The 19,833-nt window shown below is 55.1% G+C and overlaps 1 protein-coding gene and 1 long non-coding RNA gene across 8 annotated transcripts; one reads left to right on the top strand and one right to left on the bottom strand.

Annotated features, from left to right (window-relative positions):
* Window positions 1-3,732: 3,732 nt before the first annotated feature.
* Window positions 3,733-19,728, top strand: PLEKHG6 (pleckstrin homology and RhoGEF domain containing G6). 7 transcript variants are annotated; one of them, XM_057491230.1, is made up of 16 exons: window positions 3,745-3,904; window positions 5,016-5,266; window positions 6,479-6,634; window positions 7,131-7,295; window positions 7,657-7,752; window positions 8,021-8,071; window positions 8,362-8,511; window positions 9,360-9,470; window positions 9,600-9,749; window positions 9,946-10,083; window positions 10,336-10,455; window positions 10,836-10,968; window positions 11,086-11,201; window positions 17,798-17,943; window positions 18,615-19,298; window positions 19,495-19,728. In XM_057491230.1, the coding sequence occupies exons 2-16, from the start codon at window positions 5,117-5,119 to the stop codon at window positions 19,502-19,504; spliced, it is 2,376 nt and encodes a 791-aa protein (XP_057347213.1). In that variant the 5' UTR covers window positions 3,745-3,904; window positions 5,016-5,116; the 3' UTR covers window positions 19,505-19,728. The 7 variants fall into 7 exon arrangements, 6 of the variants coding, with proteins under 6 accessions (XP_057347215.1, XP_057347216.1, XP_036766009.2 ...); XM_036910111.2 differs by having other exon boundaries at window positions 3,746-3,904; window positions 5,064-5,266; XR_005029770.2 differs by lacking the exon at window positions 19,495-19,728 and having other exon boundaries at window positions 3,734-3,904; window positions 5,064-5,266; window positions 17,787-17,943; window positions 18,615-18,833.
* Window positions 12,229-15,646, bottom strand: LOC118924883 (uncharacterized). Its single transcript, XR_005029772.2, has 3 exons — window positions 15,532-15,646; window positions 14,618-14,705; window positions 12,229-12,359 (listed from the first exon to the last, which is right to left on the bottom strand). It is a non-coding gene; the product is annotated as an uncharacterized LOC118924883 (long non-coding RNA).
* Window positions 19,729-19,833: the final 105 nt, after the last annotated feature.

The following is a 19,833-nucleotide window of genomic DNA, read 5'->3' on the forward strand; positions in this document are numbered from 1 at the left end:
GGGGCAGAAACCTTTAAAAGGACCTCCAAGGAAAAGCTGAAGCTCCAGTAATGACAACCTAAGGTTATGGATGAAGTCCAGGTATCAGTAAAACACGGGCAACTCCTCTGGGCAGGTGTAGAGAGATAACAGCTGGTAGGTATATCTGCAAGCAGATTCTATTTGACTCTTCAGCAAGTCATTGCAGTTCCGTCTGCACAAACACACTGGATGCCCATCCTGTGCCAGGCCCTATGTGGGGCTATCCCTGCCCTCAAGCAGCCTGGAGTCTAGTGAAGGACATGGGCATATATGCAATTAACAACAGTATTGGGCAGAATAAGAGTGGTGCTTTTTAAAGAAACCGTTGCCAAGGCCGCTGAAAGCAAGGAGGGAACTGATGGCTCTGGTCAGGAGATTACCAGGAAGTTTCATGAAGGAAGCAGTCCTGGGGCAGGACCTTGAAGGAGGACAAGGGGCCAAGAGCATTATGCCAGCTGAGGGGAAGTTTTGAGCAAAGGCATGGAATCAGGGAAACTGAGGCAGGTTCAGAGAATAGTGACATGTCCAGGGGTGGAGTAGGGGGCAAGCAGGTGAGAGGGAAATATAACTGGGGTCATATTATGGAGGTTTTTAAATACCAGGGAGAGGGTTTTGTCCTCCTAAGCAACCACCCAGAGATCAGATTCTTGGAGCATGGGATGTCCTCAGGAAACCACTGGGGCAGACTCTCTGGATGCCTCTGGGAAAGCCTGCCCTTTCCCCTTTCTTTTTAAACATGCTCCTGCACTTCTCAGGATCTTTGTTCATGCTGTTACCTCCTCCAGAAATGCCCTTCCCTCCTTTTCTGCCCAGCAAACTCCTACTCATCCATAATGTACCAGCACATAGTTCACCTCCTCTATGAAGGCTTTCCTGGACTCCTAATGTAGTTATTAGTCCCTGTAAAGTGACCCCAAAGCTCTTGGTTCATTCCTTATGTGCACAACTTATACATCAATGTTTTACTCACCATTAGGCTGTGACCTCCTGAAGTCAGGGACTGTCCGTCAGTCATACTGGGATTAGGACTGTTCCTCATTCTGGGAATATCTATTCCATATACTCCAGTACCTTGCACAGATGAGCCCTGCCAGTAAGTGTAGAAGGAAGGATGGAAAGAAGGGAGGGAGAAGAGCTAGAGGGTATTATGCTCAGTGAAATAAGCCAGGCGGAGAAGGGAGGAAGGGAGAGAGGGAGGGCCTCTGTCCTGTTAGAGGCATGGGCAGCTGTGCCCAGGGGCCTGACCTCCTGGTTTGAGCTGCTTCTCAAGACCTATGCCTCCCAGCTCCAGCCCTCAGCTGCCCCTCCTCTCCCCTACCCTGGGCCAAGAAGGACACACCTCCCATCAGCTGCCTGGCCCTGCTAGCCCATCATTAACCAGGCCTGCCCAGCCCTAAGAGGTGTGTACTGGGCTTAGCTCAGGGCTCATGTGAGTGTCCCTGACTTTCCTGCCTGGGAAGAGGGACAGAAGGGACTTGGGGCCCCCACACCAGCCCCAGAAAGTTACCCTTATGCTGTATCAGACAGAGGCTTTTGATTCTTAGAGCTCCAATTCTGGACAGCAGACAACTTCTCATTAGCTGTGGAGTGGAGCTGGGGACCTAATGAGCAGAATATGCACTGGGGGAGAAACTGAGGCATGCAGGACTCAAGCTAGAGATAGGAGGAAAGTCTGAAGCCAGCCAGGAAGAAATACAAGTCTGCAGGTGCCCCTGTCTGGGCCAAGAACCAGAGCTCCCCAGGGCCCCTCAGTAGAGGCCAACCCTCCAACCTCCCAACTCTTCAGGCTTCTTTCAGCACCCTGAGCTGTCCTCTCTCAGTCACAGGCGTCTTCTCCCCCAAGCACAGAAGGCGCTAGGGAAAACGGAGGTTGTGAGAGCAACAAATCTGACAACCAGGACAGAAGAGAAGGAACAGAACGCAGGAGTCCCGCCTCCCAGCCCACAGTTTGTGCTGGCCACACCTCCTGCTTTTAGACTCTGGCTTTCCCTGGGAACCTCTCCTCGCAGAGGCTGAAGACTGGCCCTGGGGCAGTGGCAGGTGGAGATGGTATCTCAGCCTTGAGGGAAATGAAAGGGTTAACTCCCTCCCCCGCACTGTGCCCAGCAGGCCAGTTTAGCCATGCCCCGGAGGCTGTAAGTCCTGGCTAGTCTCTGAGGCTCTCTCAATTTCCAGTTCCCTCTTTACTTTTCCTTCCACCGCCTTCTGGGTGACACTGGGAGGGGAAGCTGGGGCCACTTGGCACCAGCTTTCTCTGGGGTGTCATTTAATAGTCAGTAATCACCATCTCCAGGTTCATTAGCTCTTTCCCTCATGGCAACTCTGGCCATCCTGGCTCTCTGTGTGTCTCCGTCTCTCTCTCCACTGCAATTCCTGCCCCACCCAACTTCTCTCCCCGAAACTGATCCCGATCACCTGGGCGGCAGGAAGCGGGAGGTAGAGCCCAGCGAGCTAGAATTCTTCTGAAGCAACAGAGCAAACACAGCACAAGTCAGAAAGAGTACTGGAGGGCAAACGGGGAGGGCGGACGAAATCAGGAACCGTCCAGTAATAAAGATCCCTCTCTCAGACAAAATAAAGTGGTCAGAGTCAGTGTGAGCTCTAACAACACTTCAGAACATTTCTGTGTTTAATATGCCAGACAGGAGCAGAGAATGGAGACCATCTTCCCTGGTGATACAATGAGATTATGCTTTTGAAAGTGTGTCATCAGAGTGCTCTATAAAAGTAAGAGATTTTATCCAGCTGCGTAGCTGATTTGCCTGGAGGAAGACCGCGGGGCCTGGTGGAGGCTGGGGAGGTACTCAGACCTGTTCCACCCCATTACAGGGTCTTTGGCTTCATGATTGTTGATTATAATGGTCACACATATCCCTGGATGCTACCGAGTCCCCATATCCAGTGCTTCTGCCAGATGATGTGCCCCGATTTGGGGATGGGAAATGTGGTGTTTTCCTGCAATGCCCTGCAAGTGCCCACCCTTGAACAGTGTCTGTTTAGCAGCCACCGCAGATGCCGGGATGGCCCTTGTGAAGCCTGGCAGGTGCCTGCTTGCCAGTGAAGCCTCAGTCGGTGCCCCCATATGATCCTCCTAACCCCATCCACACTCCACACCCATCTTGGGTAGTGGGAGAAGTGTTGGGTCAGGTCTCAGCCTGGCACCAGATGCCATCCCCGGAGCAAAGGCAAAGTCCAGAGGCAGCCTTCCACACGATGGCCAGGTCAGGCAAGTGAGAGATAAGGGCCACACTTTGGACTCCACAGCCAGAGCGCCGAGGGTGGGGGGGGCAGGGGTCCCTGGCTCCTACACCCTTCTGCCGGCAGGCAGTCCCCTCCCCTGCCTGGTTAAAGGAGGAAGACAGGCAGGGGTAGGACGGGATAGCGGCAATCGCTGCATCCAGAAAGAGAGGTGGGCACCTGCCACCGACCACTCGGTCATCACCTTGGCAGCCTCGGCGGTGGCGCCCGGCCTCGCGAGGGTCTGAGCGGGACAGAGGGCGGAGCGCGGTCCCATCCTTTCCGTCAGGCAGGTGGGTGGTGAGTTCAAGTGCGAACGCGAAAGGGGAAGGGGCTCTGCGAAGGGAGCTCTCCTAGCGCGGGGCGGCAGGACCCTGGCCCCCAAGGCCCCACGGGCGCCCGCGCTGCGCGGCCAGGCCGGGGCCCACGGCGAGAGGCGGTGCCAGGCGCGTCCCCGCCCTCCTGCCCGCCCCGCCCGAACCGACCCGGCCTGTCCCTGCGCTGCCCGAGCCCCGCGGGGCGCTCCGTCCCAGACCCAGGCTGGGCAGCGGGGCTGGCATCGCTGGGGAAGCCGTGGGCGACCGGGAGCCCTGCGGGCCGGGGCGGACAGCGCGGGCATTGGGCACAGGGACACCTGCGGGCACAGGTGAGGGGCGGGAGTGCTGGGCGGACTGACCGCGGGCGAGGGGAGGCAGCGCGGCGGGCAGGGGAAAGGAAGCGGGGTCAAAACTCAAAAAGGGCCTTGGGTAGGAAGAGGGAGAGGAGGCAGAGCCCCTGAAGGAGGATTTGGGGGAGGAGGTCTGGGAGACATGAACGTTTTCCTCCCCGGCTCATAAATCAGAGAAAAAATACCGGGAGGGCTGAGCAGGGGCTTCAGGCCCACCTGGAAGAGGATGGCATCTGCCTAGGAGGCTCTCTTCTCCAGGCCCTCCCCGCTCTGAGGGTGGCCCAGTGTCCAGGTTTAGCGGTTAGGGATGGAGCCCTGCACCTGACTCCCAGCCCCGTGGAGGTTCCCCACATCCCAGGGCAGACCAGACAGCCTGCTTCCCCGTGGGTCATCTCTAAGGCCAGCGGCTGATAGCTGTCTTCCCTCACCTCCTTCTCTGTGGCCGGAGGGTGCAGGTAAGGGGTGGACACACTTTTCAGTAAAGGACCAGATAGTCAATATTTTAGACCTTGAAGCCTATATGGTCTTGGTTCACTACTAGTAGGAAAGCTGTCGTAGACAATCGGTAAAAGAGTAAATGTGGCTGTGTTCCAATAAAACTATTTGTGGACGCTGAAATTTGAATTTCATATAAGGTTCGTGTAGTATGAGATATTCTTTTGGTTTTCTCCAACTATTTAAACATGTAAAAAACGTTTACACTCTTAGCTCGAGGACTGCACAAAAACAGGTGTCATGTCAGGCAGTCTCCCGTGGCCCCACTCTCCCTACCGTTCCCTGCAGCCTCAGCCCAGGCTGTGTATGGGGAAGGGGAGGGTGTAGCTTGCTCAAGGGGACTTCCCGACCTGGGGACATCCAGCAAGCCAGCTGTGTCTGTGACCCCTTTTCCCACCTACTGCCAGGACTGCAGCATCCTTTGTGGGAGCTGGTACTCCAGATGGGCACACATGTGAGGGACGAGGTATAGCTCCCAGGTTTTTCTTCCCAGCATGTGGGGACATACCCCACCCCCACTAAGTCATAGATGAAGCAGCTATGCTCCCCCAACAGTGACAAGCCCTTGGCCCTCCCCTCCCCACTTGATTTCTAGGCTGGTGCCACCCACTGACGCAGCTGGCCCTTCCATTCCTGTTTGCAGCCTCAGAGGACCCCCCTCTCGTGGACATGGAGCTATGACTTTGGAGGTGATCCATGAGAGAAGAGATGCAGGACTTTGGTCCTCCCGATGGGGGTCCCCTCCAAGGACTTGTAGCTTCCCGCATTGAGACTTACGGGGGCCGGTCTCAGGCCTCCCCCCAGAGCACTGCTGGCAGTTTCTACCCCCAAGGAGGCCCCCTGCTGGTGAGTCCAGGCTGTGCCCTAAAGGCGACCTGGGTGGAGCAGGAGGGAGGACCCAAGGCTTTCAAGTCTCTGTGCCCCTGCAGGTTCATGGGCTGCTCTGTTCCCACCCCTCACCCCTACCCCCCTTCCTGGGCTCTGAGGGAGAGGAGAGCAGTGCAGGGCCAGGCTCCTGGAACTCTGGGGCAGGTGAGGCCAAGAGCCAGGAGAAGCCAGGCCCTCAGAGGAGGTGCTGTTAGACAGGTCCCAGGCAAAGGATGGGGGGTGTCATCAAACCCTGGGGCTGGCACCTTCCCAACTCCCGCCTCTACTTGGGAGGAGCCTGTGGGCTTCCTGAGACCTGCCTCCCTCTGAATCATAACTGGAGGAAGAGCAAAGGTTCAGGGTGTCCCCACTGAACAAGTGGGGAGGGGTAAGAGGGCCTGCCTCAGCAACACCCCAGTTCCACCCTCCTGGCCCATGTCCAGAGCTGACCAAGGAAAGAGGTGTGGAGGCTGTGGTCTTTCCCTCAGCCTCCAGGCTTCCCTTCCACCTTGAGAACAGTTCTGCTTCCAGCTAGGGGTATCCCCTGCCTTCCTGGAGGAGGATTCGGCCCTGGGAGACAGGGAGGGCAGCTGGTGACTCTCCCAGGCTGAGGGCAGGAAGAGAGACTAGGAAATATGTGGGGTAAATCAGGCCACAGGCAAATTAAGGAATGTGACCAGGCCTGCCTGGGAGGAGACTTGTGGCCATGGCCTCAACCTCTCATGCAAAAGGGCGACCACTCCCAACTGGAGAGGACATGCAGGCTGCGTGCTCCTGGGGAGGAGGCTACACATGTGTGCCCTCACCTCCACATGTGAGGGTGGCTGTTCACAGACAGGGGAAGCTGTGAGGAACCCAGAATGCAGTGGGTGTCATGCATTGTACAAGCCCGTAGTGCACATGACTAGACAGGCACTGGGAGGCGGGCACTGGGGGTGCACGCCAGAGCCAGGCACGCGAGCACCTATGCTCCTGTTCTGGAGATGGCCCTGCTTCTGCTCCCAGGCCCACCAGAGAGCCAGGGGGCATGCCCCTCCCCAGCCCAGCTCAGCCTCCCTGGTGGGAGAGGAGAGTGAGCCAGCCCGGCTTGCAGGGGTAGGCAGTGCTGTCTGGAATCAACCCTGGCCCCCACTAGCTCTCTGGGATCTGGGGGAAGGGAGGCCCCCAGAACTTACCCTGCTCCTCATCTAGGAACCCAGCCGCCGCCGCCTACAGAACAATGTCCCCTTTGCCAAGGGTTCTGGCCAGGCCCGAGGCCTGCCTCCCATCAGATTGCGAGAACTAGAGCCTGAGAAGAGACATGGGGGCCATTATGGGGCTGTCCCACCTCACTCTCCCAAATTCAAGGTAATGGGTCCTCTTCTCCTGTCCCCATGTTCACAGCCTGAGCTAGGATATCGTCCACAGATGATCAGAGCTGCAGCCCCTCCAAGAAGCCAGGTTGGCTCTGTCTAGAGACCCTCTCAGAACTGCATCTCTAAGCCATGTTGTCATAAAAATGTCCATTTTATGGGCAAATGTCAAAATGTTGTCACTAAGTTCTATTCTGGGCTCCACCTGAAGGTCCTTCTGAAGGGTTCAGTCTTGGTCAGAGTCCTGGAAGGTGTCTGGCCAGGGAGCCAGGACAGACCCCTCTGTCCAGGGACCTTTCTGTGAACCAAAGCGCCTGTCCATCCATGTTCCAGAAACAGCTTTCCCCTGAAATCCCTGGTGGAGGCCCCGTGTCCCCACTCACACTCAGTGCTGCCTGCCACCTCCCATGCCCAGGCACACACGCAGCCCTCCACAGGCCAGGTGGTCTGGGAGCTGGTGCCAGGACTCATCCCCTTCTCGGCTCCCCCAGGACGTCAGCAAGGCCCGAGCGCTGGAGGTGCGGCTGCATACATTCAGCATGTTCGGGATGCCTCGCCTGCCCCCTGAGGACCGCCACCACTGGGAAATAGGAGAGGGCGGCGACAGGGGCATGGTCATCGAGAAGTCCTGGAAGGAGCTTGTACCTGAGCACAAGGTGGGCCTGGAGCACAGGGTGTGCCCCCACAGTGTCATGGACACATATATCCCTTTCCCCTCGGCCCTAGAGGAGGGAAAGGCCTGGAGAAGTGGGGTCATGTGGGGAAAGCATTTGGAGATGTCTTGCTCTAGATTCCAATCCCAGCTCTACCACTTACTCGTGAGACTTTGGTCAAGACAGGAAACCTCTGAGCCTCAGTTGCCTTATCTGTAAAATGGGCACAAAACTGCCTACACACTGGAGGACTGGTTTGAGGAGCAAAAGGTCATCTATGAAGTAGACCCTGTAGCATTTAACAAATAGTAGCTGCTACTCTTGTCACCATTCCCCAAGTGAATCAGCCCCATTCCCACCCCAGGAGATGAACCAGGAGCTCTGCCACCAACAGGAAGCACTATGGGAGCTACTGACCACAGAGCTGAACTACGTGCAAAAGCTCAAGATCATGACCAGTGTGAGCCTCGCGCAGCCCTGACAGGCCCCACCCTCAGCCATTTCCCCATTACCCTCCCATTACCCCAACCCCTGGACCAGAAGGGGCAGGGTCGCGGGTGGCAGCAGGCGGGAAACGAGGAGATGCCTCTGATCTGAGACCAGCCCAGGGTCTCAGGTGAAATGTTAGCTGTGGTGAAGTTGAGGGGTGGGGATGCATCGAAGGGCTAGGCTGGGGTCCCAAGAGGATCAGGTCAGGCACTGAGACCCTCCTGTCTCCTTGCCCCCAGCTCCTAGCTGCCGGTTTGCTGAACTTGCAGCGTGTGGGGCTGCTGACTGAAGTGAGTGGGGGCTTGGGAGGGGAGCCTGGGGAGTGGGTGGTGGGCCCCCCAAGAGCCCTCCAAGCTGCTTGGTGTGAACCCCCACTGCCCAGTTTTCTAGGGCACCCCCTGCCTTCCTACCCCCCTTCTTGCTCAGGACCCCCAGGAGGCCTGGGGCCCAGCCGCTGCACCGTTCCTGCACCAGCGCTCAGCCATCAGATGGACCCCACCCGCAGCCGCCCCAGCTTAGCTGTGCCAGCGCTGCCTGCCTGACCTGCCAAGGCATGGCTTTGTCCTGCTCCCTCCTCCAGATATCAGCTGAGACCCTGTTTGGAAATATCCCCAGCCTGATTCGGGTGCACCGGAGCTTCTGGGAGGAGGTGCTGGGGCCCAGCCTGGAGAAGACCCGTGCCTCAGGCCAGCCTCTGGACCCTGTCAGCCTGAAGAACGGCTTCTTGACGGTGAGGCATGGGGAGGGACCACATCTGGGGCCCCACTGGGAGAGCCCAGAGGGACCCTGTCTTCAGGGCATGTCTTAGCCACACAGATACCTTTATGACACAGCCCCCACTCCAAAATACCACCTCCCCTCCTGCCCTTCATTCTGTAGGCATGACCTCTGACCCAAAGGTTCTTTGGTCTTCTGAGACCCTTTGGAGATGAAGCTATCTCAGGAAAGGTTTGCACTCAGGCTCTTATCAGCTACAAAATCATACTTCTTGGCCACAGACATTGACAAACAGTTGGGAGGGAAGGCTAGGTGTCCCCTAGGCTATGGGGCAGGTATAAAGGCCACAGGGCACCTGGAGTATGAAGTGTGAGAAGAGGAAGAAAGAGGCCTGGGATCAGACTTGCTTCCACAATTTTACCCGACCAGGAAATTGTGGGTCTTACAGATTTAGAATGGGGTAGAAAGGTGGGGCACCATGTCCTGGGGGCCTTAGGCAGCCCCCTTTCAGGAGCAAGGCTTCTGGGCAAGCCTCAGGTTTCTACCCACTGCCCAGGTGAAATGGGATCTGCAGTGTCCTGAGAACATTCTGGCTGCATTATTAATGGTGGGAGAGCAGGTCCAGAGCCACAGGGCACAGCAGAAGCTGGGTGTAGGAGCTCAGAGAGCAGCAGTGGGTTTTCCTCTCTGGACCTCAACTCCTCCTGGGAACACAGAGGGAGCTGCCGTGGGAAGGAGAGGTCGGCAGTAGTGGGCCTAGGGATCTGTGTAAGGCCCTCTCCCCGCCTGCTCCTCATGTTCTGCAGCTGGAGCCTGTATCTCATGACTGCTTGCTGCCCATCCCCCATGTCTGTCCCTCAGTTCAGCGAGCGGTTCCAGCCCTATGTCCAGTACTGCCTGCAAGTGAAGCAGACCATGGCTTACGCCCGGGAGCAGCAAGACACCAACCCTCTCTTCCAGGCCTTTGTGCAGGTGGGGGATGAGGTGCCTGGGGAAGGGCCTGGAGTGGGCCTTAGACAACCAGGTCAGCCCATCTCCAGCTGGGTCCAAGGCAGGAGGGAGCCTGCAGACTCCTGACCCCCTGTCCTCCTTCCCTGCCAGTGGTGTGAGAAGCACAAGCCTTCAGGGAGGCAGCATCTGGGGGACTTGCTCATCAAGCCCCACCAGCGCATCACCAAGTACCCACTGCTGCTCCAGGCTGTGCTCAAGCGGAGCCCAGAGGCACAAGCCCGAGAGGCTCTGAACGCCATGGTAGGTGGCCTGGCAGGGCCAGTGCCCTTGGCCTGGGGGCTGGTGTGCGGGAACCGATTCCCAGAAACTCTTACGGGTCTCATTCCTCATGTGTATGTGCCAGCGAGGCACCAACTCCTTGAGAATGCCCTGGCTGTCATTGGTTGGGGGGGACATACAAGGGAAGGGGCTAAGCGGTTCCTCCTTCCTCACCCAGATCGCAGCTGTGGAGTCATTCCTGCGGTACCTCAATAAACAGGTCCGCCAGGATGAAGAGCAGGAGAGCTTGGTGGCTGCCGCCCAACGCATTGGGCCCTATGAGGTGCTGGAGTCATCCAGTGATGAGGTGGAGAAGGTGAGAGGGTGAGAGGGGGCAGGGGGGCGCTTGGCAACGGAGGAGTGGAGGCCTGGAGGGAAAGGGTAGAGAACCACAGAGGTAAGCCGGTCATTCCTTCCCAGCAGTGAGCACCCAAGGGGCGGAGGTCAAAAGGGTAAAAAGGAGGCTGGTCATTTCCTAGGGAGAAGTTGCTGGACAGCACAGGCCACCTCGGCTGAGAGGTAGAGACAAGCCCTGCCGAGCCCCTGACCTCCCCTCTGTGCCCTTCAGAACCTGCGTCCATTCTGCACCCTAGACCTGATGTCCCCCATGCTGGGCATCGCTCCTGAGCACACCAGGCAGCTGCTGCAGGAGGGTCCTGCGCGCATGAAGGAGGGGCGAGAAGGGAAGGTGAGACAGCCCCAGGGAAGTGATGGAGAGAAAGATCCAAATGGGAGAGGAGTTAAAGAGAATGAAGGGAAGTGTGAGAGAGGCAGAATAAGAGCCAGAGAGGCTGGCATGGGAAAAGAGGGTTTGTGTCTGTGTCTGTGAGTGACTGGGAGGAGGACCTGGTTCTGGCTAAGCTCTGGCTGTCTGTATGACGCTGCATCCACACTTCCCCTGCCCGTAAAGTGAGAGGGGACTGAGCTGACACCCCTTCCAGCTCTAGCATCCCACAGTTCTGCCCTTGACCTCCGCCGTTGTGCGCCGGTGTGTGAGACCATCCCTGTCCCGCCCTTCCCCCTGCTCCACTGACCTTGTGGCCTCTTTCTCCCGTGCACGTGTCCCAGCTCGATGTGTACCTGTTCCTCTTCTCCGACATGCTCCTGGTGACCAAGCCCCAGCGCAAAGCAGACAAAGCCAAGGTTATCCGCCCCCCACTCTCGCTGGAGAAGCTTGTGTGCCGACCACTCCGAGACCCTCGTATGTCTCTCCTGTAGAGACCTTTCCCTTCTCCTGTCCTTTGGCAAGGGGAGGGAGGAGACAGGATGGGGACCAAATAAGGCCTAGCCCTTGACGCAGACCTTCTCCTCCACCCAGACAGCTTCCTGATAATCCACCTCACTGAATTCCAGTGTGTTTCCAGTGCCCTCACTGTGCACTGCCCCAGTGCTGCAGACCGTGTCCAGTGGCTGGAGAAGACCCAGCAGGCCCAGGTATGTGAAAGCCTGGCATGGGGAGGGATGGCAAGGACCTGGAGCTCAGAAACAGCACAGAGAAGAGGAGGAGAGAGAGAGAAAGAGAGAGAGAGAGGCTGGGGGTAGGTGCAGGAGCCTCTCATCCTGCTCAGCCCCTCAGCCCCTCAGGGGTACCCTCAAGAGGGAGACCCAGCCTTGACCATCCTTACGAGCATGGGCCAGCTGTGGTGCCAGTCACTGGGAGAGCCCAAGATGGCATCCCCTAAAGGTCTCTACACCCTGAAACCAATTACTTCTAAACTTCATCTTCCATTCAGCAGACATTAACGGGGCATTTCCTGACTGCAGGTTCTGGGTAGGTGTTGGGGAATCAGAAAAGAATAACACACCTGACCTCAAGAGATATTCACTGCAGCCTAGCTAGATAAATTCATTTACAAATCATAGAAACATGTATACAGAAGGGAACTGGGATGAGGAATGCATTCTGCATGGGTGGGGGGGGCTGGGAGGAGCAGTGCAGGATTGGAGGGCTGAGAAGCCTTACAGAGGACCTACTGACTGAGCTCCTTTTGGGGGGGATATTTAGAATCCATGAGCAGAACTAAGTAGGAGGGAAAGGTATTCCAAGTGGAGAAGCAGAAAATACCAAGGTCAGAAGTGACACAGTCGTGTGTGTTCAGAGAACCACCAGCCTAGTGGTTTGTATTACTAGGGCATAAGTCACAAGGGCAGGTGTAGTGGCAGAGAGGCTGGGCAGCAGGTACCATGAGATCATGCCCATCTCTGGATGACATGCTAAGAAACTTGAACTTTGTCCTATAGCACCTAGTGAAGGTATTAAACAGGAGAGTGTCATGGGCAGATTTATGTGATAAAAGCTAGAGGAATTCAAAAGAAGAGAGGTCCAAATGGACCAGTGCTAATTACCGTAAACTTGGTGACTTAACACAACAGAACTTACCCTCTCCCAGTTCTGGAGGCCAAAAGTTGGAAATCAAGGTGTCAGCAGGACCCGGATTCCTCTCCCAGGCTCCAGGGAGGATCCTCCCTTGTCTCTTCCAGCTTCTGGTGCTCCAGGTGTTCCTTAGCTTGCGGCTGCTTCACTCCCTCTCTGCCTCTGTCTTCACGTGGCCTTCCACTCTATGTCTCTGTGTCCAAATTTCCCTTTCCCTTCTATAAAGACACCAGCCATTAGATTTAGAGCCCACCCTAAATCCAGGATGATCTCATCTCACCCTTAACTTAGGCTCTTTGCCTATTTGCAAAGACCCTTTTTCCAAATAAGGTCATATTCACAGGTTCCAGGGGTTTGGACCTAGACGTATCTTTCTGGGGCCACTGTTCAACCCCCTACACGAGCAGAATGGCCAAATAGTGAAGATTTGAGTTGGACTGTTAAGGATGAGGAAGACCATGAGCAGAAGAATCAAGGGAGCAATTGGGCTGGATTTCTTCTGGGGACAGTGACCATGTCTGTCTGAGTCTGGAACAAAGGGTTTGTGTGAGCAAGTGATGGGTGGCCAGGCTCTACAGGACCTAAGAGCTACAGAAAAGTGTGTTCTGGATGATACTGAATTGAAATGAATTGACAAGAGAGAGCCACCATAGATCTGAGCAAGGGAATGCAGCTGTGAAACCATTGTGTTTCGTCCTGAACTGTCAGGTGGCAGTGTGATAGGTGGGAGGGAGAGACTGGTGGATAGGAAATTTACAAGTTTGGGTGTGAAACATCGAGATTTACTGCCATGGCCTTAGGGACATGTTGCGAAACAGAAATAAAGGGGAAGAAGAAAGATGCTAAAGAAGGAAGAAACAGGTGAGCCTTTGGGAGACTGTGGTTAAAAGCCTGTAGTTATTGCATGCAAATCAAAATTCAGACCCCAGTTCTACTTCTTGGTAGCTGGGGAAGCTTGGGTGAGTTATGTGGCCTTTCCATTTCTTCACTTACAAAATGGATATAAATAATAACTTGCCTTGTAGGGGAGATTTAAAGAAATCATTCAGATTAAGGAGGCAGCATGGTGCTCAGCTGGGTAACTCAGGTCCTCAAGGACCAAGGATGGTTAACTTCCCAAGGTTCCTGTTTGAAAGGCTGCTTGGGCAATGGTACCTTTGACCAAAATGAAATCATTACAAAGGCAAACTGTGTTAGTTGTTGCTTCTGGGGAGAGGTAGGGCTAGGGCAGTAAAATTTAGTTTTAAACTGAAACATTTTGGAAATGAGGTATTGGGAGACAACCCAGTAGAGACACCTCAGGGCTTTTGGAAATACGGAAACACACCTGGAGTTCAGCTGGGACTAAGGAGGAGCTAAGTCGCTAAGAGAGTAGATCTTAAAGTTCTTAGCACAAGAAAAAAGAATTTTTGTAACAATGTTTGGTGATGGACATTCACGAGACCTACTGTGATAATTTCAAATATATATAAATTTCAAATCATTGCTTCGTACACCTGAAACTAGTATATGAATGTCAAACCTCATTACAAGAAAAGGAAAAGGCATTTTGAACAAGGAAAGAAATCTTAGTGTAAACGCTTTCTAAAGAATGCAACTTCATTATTTTTAGAGTTTAAATCAAATTAGTGTTCTTACGGGGTTTGCTTGGAATGGGTAACAGCAATTTGTTATTGGCTCATTAGGTAATCAGGGCTTCTGAAACCTTTGAGAATGTGTGGGAAACGTGGTTCTGGAAACAATTTTAAGTGTTCCTCCCACAACCTTATCTGTGGTATCATGTCACAACGTGGAGAGCTTATCTGCGAAAAGGAAAACCAGAGCTTGGTCTCTGTTTAAATCCTGTCTTAAAAAATTCTGAATTAGGAGAGTAAAACATGATGATGAGGTTTTGGTCATTAAAAAAAAAGAAAAGAAAAGAAGAAATAAGGATGAAAATCAGACTCTCAAGGTCTTGAGTCCTCCAGCCCCGCAGGGCTGCCCCTTCCCTGAATCCCTAAACAAGGTCCAGCCTGTCCCCAGGAGGCCAGAGGTGGGGGAGGTCTAGGGATGGCTTTGTGGTTAGAGTGGTCTCCCAACAGCCCTGACCCCTGCTTCCAGCCTGCTTTTAGTCCCTTCTCTGTGCATGGCAGGTGCCTTCTCTCTGCACCCCTCTCCCCAGCCCCACCAGTGTCGCCAAGGTAGGACTGGCTGGCAATGAACACCACTGTAGTGGTTAATTAAGCTGTACGAAAGGAGGGCTGGGTGAGAGGGGAGAAGAGGATAAGGCAACAACAAGCCTCAGGGTTCCTGGAGCCCCCACCTCCCCAGGACAGCAGGCAGGCAGCCCCTTCTCCTTGCCACCTCCACCATCAGACCTGTGTCCTCTGCCCTTGGTTCCCAGCCCCACAGCAACACCCCGCCCACCTTCTCCCTTTAGACCCCGCAGGCAGGCAGGCAACCACTAAAAAGTTGCTGGTATTTTATGCAAACTCACTTAAGCCCAGGCAGTCTCTCTCCAGGCATTTAGAGGAAAGGATGTCACTTCTCGTGGTACCAGAGAGTGCACACGCCGCCGGGCCTGCCTTGGCGAAACAAGGAACCCTGAATCTTTTAAATTAGTTTGCGCTGCTATTGTCTCCAGCACATTTGGAGGGAATGCCGCCCCGGGACCGTCAGTCTGTGTTGAACAGAAGAGGGCAGTAGCATATCTATTGGTCCCCGGGATAGAGAAACCCCAGGGGTCAGACTTTGTTTTCTCCGCCTTACAGAAATGTAGACGTAGATTTATTCCTGAAAAGGGTAGGGGGCGCCTTAAGCTTTTAGAGCCGAAGAGCTTGGCCAGGGGAGGGAGGCCGAAGCTGGGCAGTACGCACAGCAGGGGTTGGGAAGAGGAAAATGAAGGGAAGTGGCAGAGCGGAAAGAGCTGAGACCGAGCCAAGCCAAGGAGGGGGACTGAGAGTGAGGCCGCTGAGGGGACAAGCAGGCTCCCTGCCCCCCCTGTTCTTGAGGGGTGACCCTACTTCCCTGGGTCCAGGGCGTCTGGGGCGTTGTAGTGACAGTGGGAGCTACCACGCAGAAGACGGGAGGAGGACGTTAGTAGCTGCTTGGCGCAGGGCCCATTAGAAGAAGGGTGGTTGGCGGCACCTGGGTGGGGCCCCCTGCTGGTTGGGGAAGCACCTCAGCATCTGCCCCCCAGAGAGGCCGTGGGCACCTTCAGGAGGTCCGTTTTAGTCCACACCGGGGAGGAGAGCCTGACTTGGGGACGGGGGGAGGGGAGGCATTTCCTCCCAGGGCTCAGTTCTCCACCAGGACAAAGAAAGAATCGTGAGGCGGGGCTGGGGGAGCCCTCCCTTCCTCGTCCCGGCTTTATAGGGTGTCACATACATGGATTTCCTCTCCCTTTCTCACCTTGCCTAACGTGTCTCTCCTCTCACCTGACCCAGGGTGGCGGGAGAGGCTTGGGGGTGGCTGGGGCCTCGTGCTTTCCCCTGGTGCTGAGGTCTCCACCCCCTCTGCTTCTTCCCGGACTGGGGCCCAAGGCGAGTTCAGTGGAGATGCCAGTACTGGAAGCTCTGCAAACCCCACCCCTTCCTTCCAGTTCACTTCTTCCATACAACGTCCCTTTCCTGGACTTCCCAAACACCCAACTGAACTTGGGTCTTGTGGGGCAAAAGGGCGCGGCGTCTCATCAGGAGGGCCGGCTGCCCACCCACCCCCTTCTCCTAGCTCCCTGCCATGCTGGGGACGGGCGAGGAGGCCTCGGACCCGGCTCTGTTGTGCCACACTGGGACTGGTGTCGGGGCTGGTTTCCTGCCCCCAGGCGCCAGTAGCCCTCACTCTGGCGAGAATCTTAGGGTTGGGTTTGTACTCCTCCTCCTCCGATCTTGTCCCCTCCGCTGCAGAGAACTGAAAGTCAGGGACACAGTAGTGAAACAGTGAGTTTTATTTGAATACACTCCTAGGGAGAAGCGGGCCAGAGGCAAGGTGGACAAAGACCCTGAACTTTTATATCACTCCTGCCTTTATATTACATTCTGGCTAGGTGGCGCCTCTTTGACAAGGTGGGGTTATTTGATTGACAGGTCCATCTACACAGCCCTCCCTCCCAGTGAGCGTGTCCTTCCCCATGCGGAGGTGTGGTTCGGGCAGCTTTTGGTTCCGTCCGATTGTACCCACATTGGGGTCTGGTTGGGAAGGAAGTTATCTGCCGGCAAAGCCTTTGTTGTCTTCACAGGGCAGGGTTTGGGCAGCTTTTGCTTTGAATCTTATCTTCTCATTTTCTGGCTGCTCCTGTCTTATCTTCCTACCTAACATTTGCACTGTACTGTCACTCACAAGACTGAGGAACTTGCAGTGCCAGGGGAAGGAGATGGGACTGTAAGCCTGGTGTCATTTCTCTGTCTCTGTTCATGCATTTCTCCAACATGTCACTTGTGCCGACCCACCCACCTGCTGTTTCTGGAGAGGCTTTGGGAAGCTCTGGGTGTCCAAGAGTTGCTCGTTCATATTCCCCAAGCTGGGGACAGATTACAGTTATTTAACAACCAGTATGGCACTTGCATCAAGCAGTCCGAGTGGTGCATTACAGTGTGTGTGCGTGGGGTGCAGGGTTGACCTAGAAGTCCTGTGTTGTGCCAGTTGTTACCCCTCTAGCTGGTGTATCCTGGGGGATGGGGTTGTCCCTAGGGAAGGGAGGTGAAAGGCTCAGACAGCAGCCCTCTGCTCACCAGAGTGGAGTATTTCAACAATGGCCATTTAATATGGCCACACCAGTGAGTGCTAATATCAGCACTGCCCTTGGTAGCCACCACAACTTCCCTTCTGCTGGGCCTCTGACCCAACCTCTCCATGGGTTCTGCTGCTTTCCCTCCCCCACCCTAAGCAAAGGCTGTCCTTTAGTAACTCTCTGCCCTTTAAGGCTGCTCGTGAAAAAGTGGTTACTGAACAGGGACTCTCAGAGAAAGGCCAGCCCAAGTTCGGCTTCTCTATACCTGTTCGACCTTGAGCAATGCCAATAGTCTGTCTTGTTTTCTCATCTGTGAAATGGGCTAATATCCACACTTTCCACCCTGCAAGATGATGGCATGTATCAAATGACCACATGCATGTGGAGGTGCTTTGTAAACCACTTCTCAGATGTCACTATTTTATTCCGAGGACACCTGCATGAAAACGTTGAGAGGAGAAGACAGAAAATATACTATATCTCTGTCTTCCTGGCATGGTCTTCTCTCATCTCTGAAGGACAGCAGAGTTCTCTGGTAGTAGGAGAGAGTAACCGGAGAGCCCAGCACCTTTCAGAGTACTTACACCAACATCACTACTTATCAGGGAGGGCTTCCTGGAGGAGGGGACAGACCTGATAGAGGGCTTGCCAAGGGGGCCTGAGAGGCAACAAGAATGTGCAGGCAAGAAAAGGGGCCTTCTGTTCAACCTACCCACCCCCAGGACCAGCTTGAGGGTTCAAATCTGGGCTTCACCCCATTTACTGTAAGACCTTAGCAGTTACTTAAGCTCCATTTCCATTTCAGTAGGAAAATAGGAGTAAAAAATAGTATCTACCTCAAACAGTTGTGAAGATTAAATGAGATAATGTATGTAAAGCACTTGGCATGTGCCTGGCATACAGGAAGTCTCAATAAATGAGTGCTCTGAATGAAAAGTGTCACCGCAGCTCACCCTGCAGAAGCTGAAGACAGAGGAGTACGTCCAACAGAAGAGGGAGCTCCTGGCTCTCTATCGCGACCAGGACCACACGTCCCAAGGCACCAGGCCCTCCACACCTTCCCAAGAGGGTTCTCAGAGCAGCACAGAGGGGAGGTAAGGTCCACAGGAACTCCGAGGTCTCCCATTAGAGACCCTCAGGCGGGGAGGGAGAGGAGCCCACGAGGCTGAGAAAAGACAGTGTTGTGGGGATTAGGATCAATCAAGGATCCCAGGCTGGAGGCTGGAGTGGACCAGGTTGGCACCAGTTGTGCAAAGGGTCCCATGGGACAGCCTTGGGGCTTAGCCAGCCTAGGGCTGGCACAGGGTGAAGGAAACAGGCACAGAGACATGAACTCCCTGAGAGGAGAGCAGGCTCCCAGGGCCAGGGGTGGAGAGTGGAGGCAGTATAGATTTGCAGCATGTCAGAGCTGTGGGATCCGCTAGTCCAAATCCCCCCAGAGTATGAGGTTCATCTGCAATCACACAGCTTTTCAACAGCAGGGCTAAGGAGAAAAAAAGATCCGCTCCATCACTGGGAGATAACTTCAGGGGAGCTCAGGAACCCCTCAGCAAATAGCTGAGCACTTACTTGACACAAGGTACTGGTCCAAGTGCTGTGGCTAAAATGCCGGAGGGGAGCTTATTGTGCAGCCAGCAAGACACATCAGTGCAATGTGAGGATGCTACTGAAATGAGCTTGGGGGAGGGGCCATTACTGGATAGTGTGAGGACCGGAGACTTTCCGGACTTGAACTTGTCCCTCAGCATCTGACTATTAACTGTAGGACTCCTGAGATCTTGACCATCATCCCCCACCTGGTGGTGACAGAAGACACAGATGAAGACACTCCTTCAATGCCAGACACCTCCGACTCTGGCTACAGCACTCTGCTCCCAGGCTCCCACTCTCCGCTGCCCCATCTATTCTCACGGGCTCTTCGGCAGGATCCTCGCCTCACCTTCTCCACCCTGGACCTCCGAGGTGTTCCTTTGCGCCCCCAGCCTCCTGACTCCCAAGCTCCCCAACGCCGAAGTGCCCCAGAACTGCCAGAGGGATGTATCCGAAGGGGAGGCAGCCTTCCCAGGGGAGACCCACCGGCTTGGTCTGAAGAGGAAGACAGGACCTCAGTGGGAGGGAATGTGGTGATGGAAACCTTGCAGAGGGCCCGACTTCAGAGGCAGCCACCCAGCTCCGCAGCCAACTCTGACTCTGCTGGGGACAGCTCCTGGGAGTTCTCAGGGGATGAGGAAGAAGAGGGGCCTGTCTACTTGGCACCTGGTGGCAGCGTCTCCCATCCCCCGCTCTGGGCTGAGGACATTCTCAGAGAGATCCGGGAGGAACTGGCCGGCCAAAGGATCGAGGGTATCCCTGAGCCTGGGGACAGCAGGCCTCGGAAGCTGACTCGGGTCCAACTGCGGCGGATGCGTGGGCCACACATCATACAGCTGGACACCCCCCTGTCCACATCGTAAGTGCTGAAGGAAAGGTTGCATGGGGATTGGGGGAGCAGAGGGGAAGGCCACATGGTGTGGGAGGGGGTGCCAGAGTAGGATGTCAGCGGGGAGAGGGGAAGGAAGGCAGTACCAGAGTGGGGCCATGGCAGGAAAGGGGCCTTAGCCTCACTCTTCACTTAGACCTTGCCTAACACCCACCTCCTTTTTCAGAGAGGTGTGAGGAACACTCAGAACCCTTGGCATTTCTCCCCAACGGAATCTCCCCACAAGAGTGCTGGTCACCACCCCCACCCCTGCGCTCTACCTCAAGGACCACACTTTCTGCTAAGAAGCCTGGCCCAGGCACCCTGCCCTTCCTGCTCTGAGGACTTTGGGGATCAAGAGATGAACATTTATGTACCATAGACACACTGGAGCCCCACATAAAGTTGTGCATAAAAATGACTGTCTGGTCAGCACTAGATGAAGCTGGGAAGAAAGCAACCCTGGAGGGGAGGGGAGTCACCGAGTGGGCACAGCTGCTCCTATATTCATTGGCATCGTGGTGGA

This window comes from Manis pentadactyla, chromosome 14 (assembly GCF_030020395.1).
Source record: "Manis pentadactyla isolate mManPen7 chromosome 14, mManPen7.hap1, whole genome shotgun sequence".
Taxonomy (NCBI): Eukaryota; Metazoa; Chordata; class Mammalia; order Pholidota; family Manidae; genus Manis; species Manis pentadactyla.

Bases quoted from the DNA above. Each gene is read 5' to 3' on its own strand.
- PLEKHG6 (XM_057491230.1), top strand. From the start codon at position 5,117: ATGAGAGAAGAGATGCAGGACTTTGGTCCTCCCGATGGGGGTCCCCTC. The intron at 7,296-7,656 runs GTGGGCCTGGAG...TTCCCACCCCAG, and splicing joins AGCTTGTACCTGAGCACAAG to GAGATGAACCAGGAGCTCTG. The intron at 8,512-9,359 runs GTGAGGCATGGG...TCTGTCCCTCAG, and splicing joins TGAAGAACGGCTTCTTGACG to TTCAGCGAGCGGTTCCAGCC.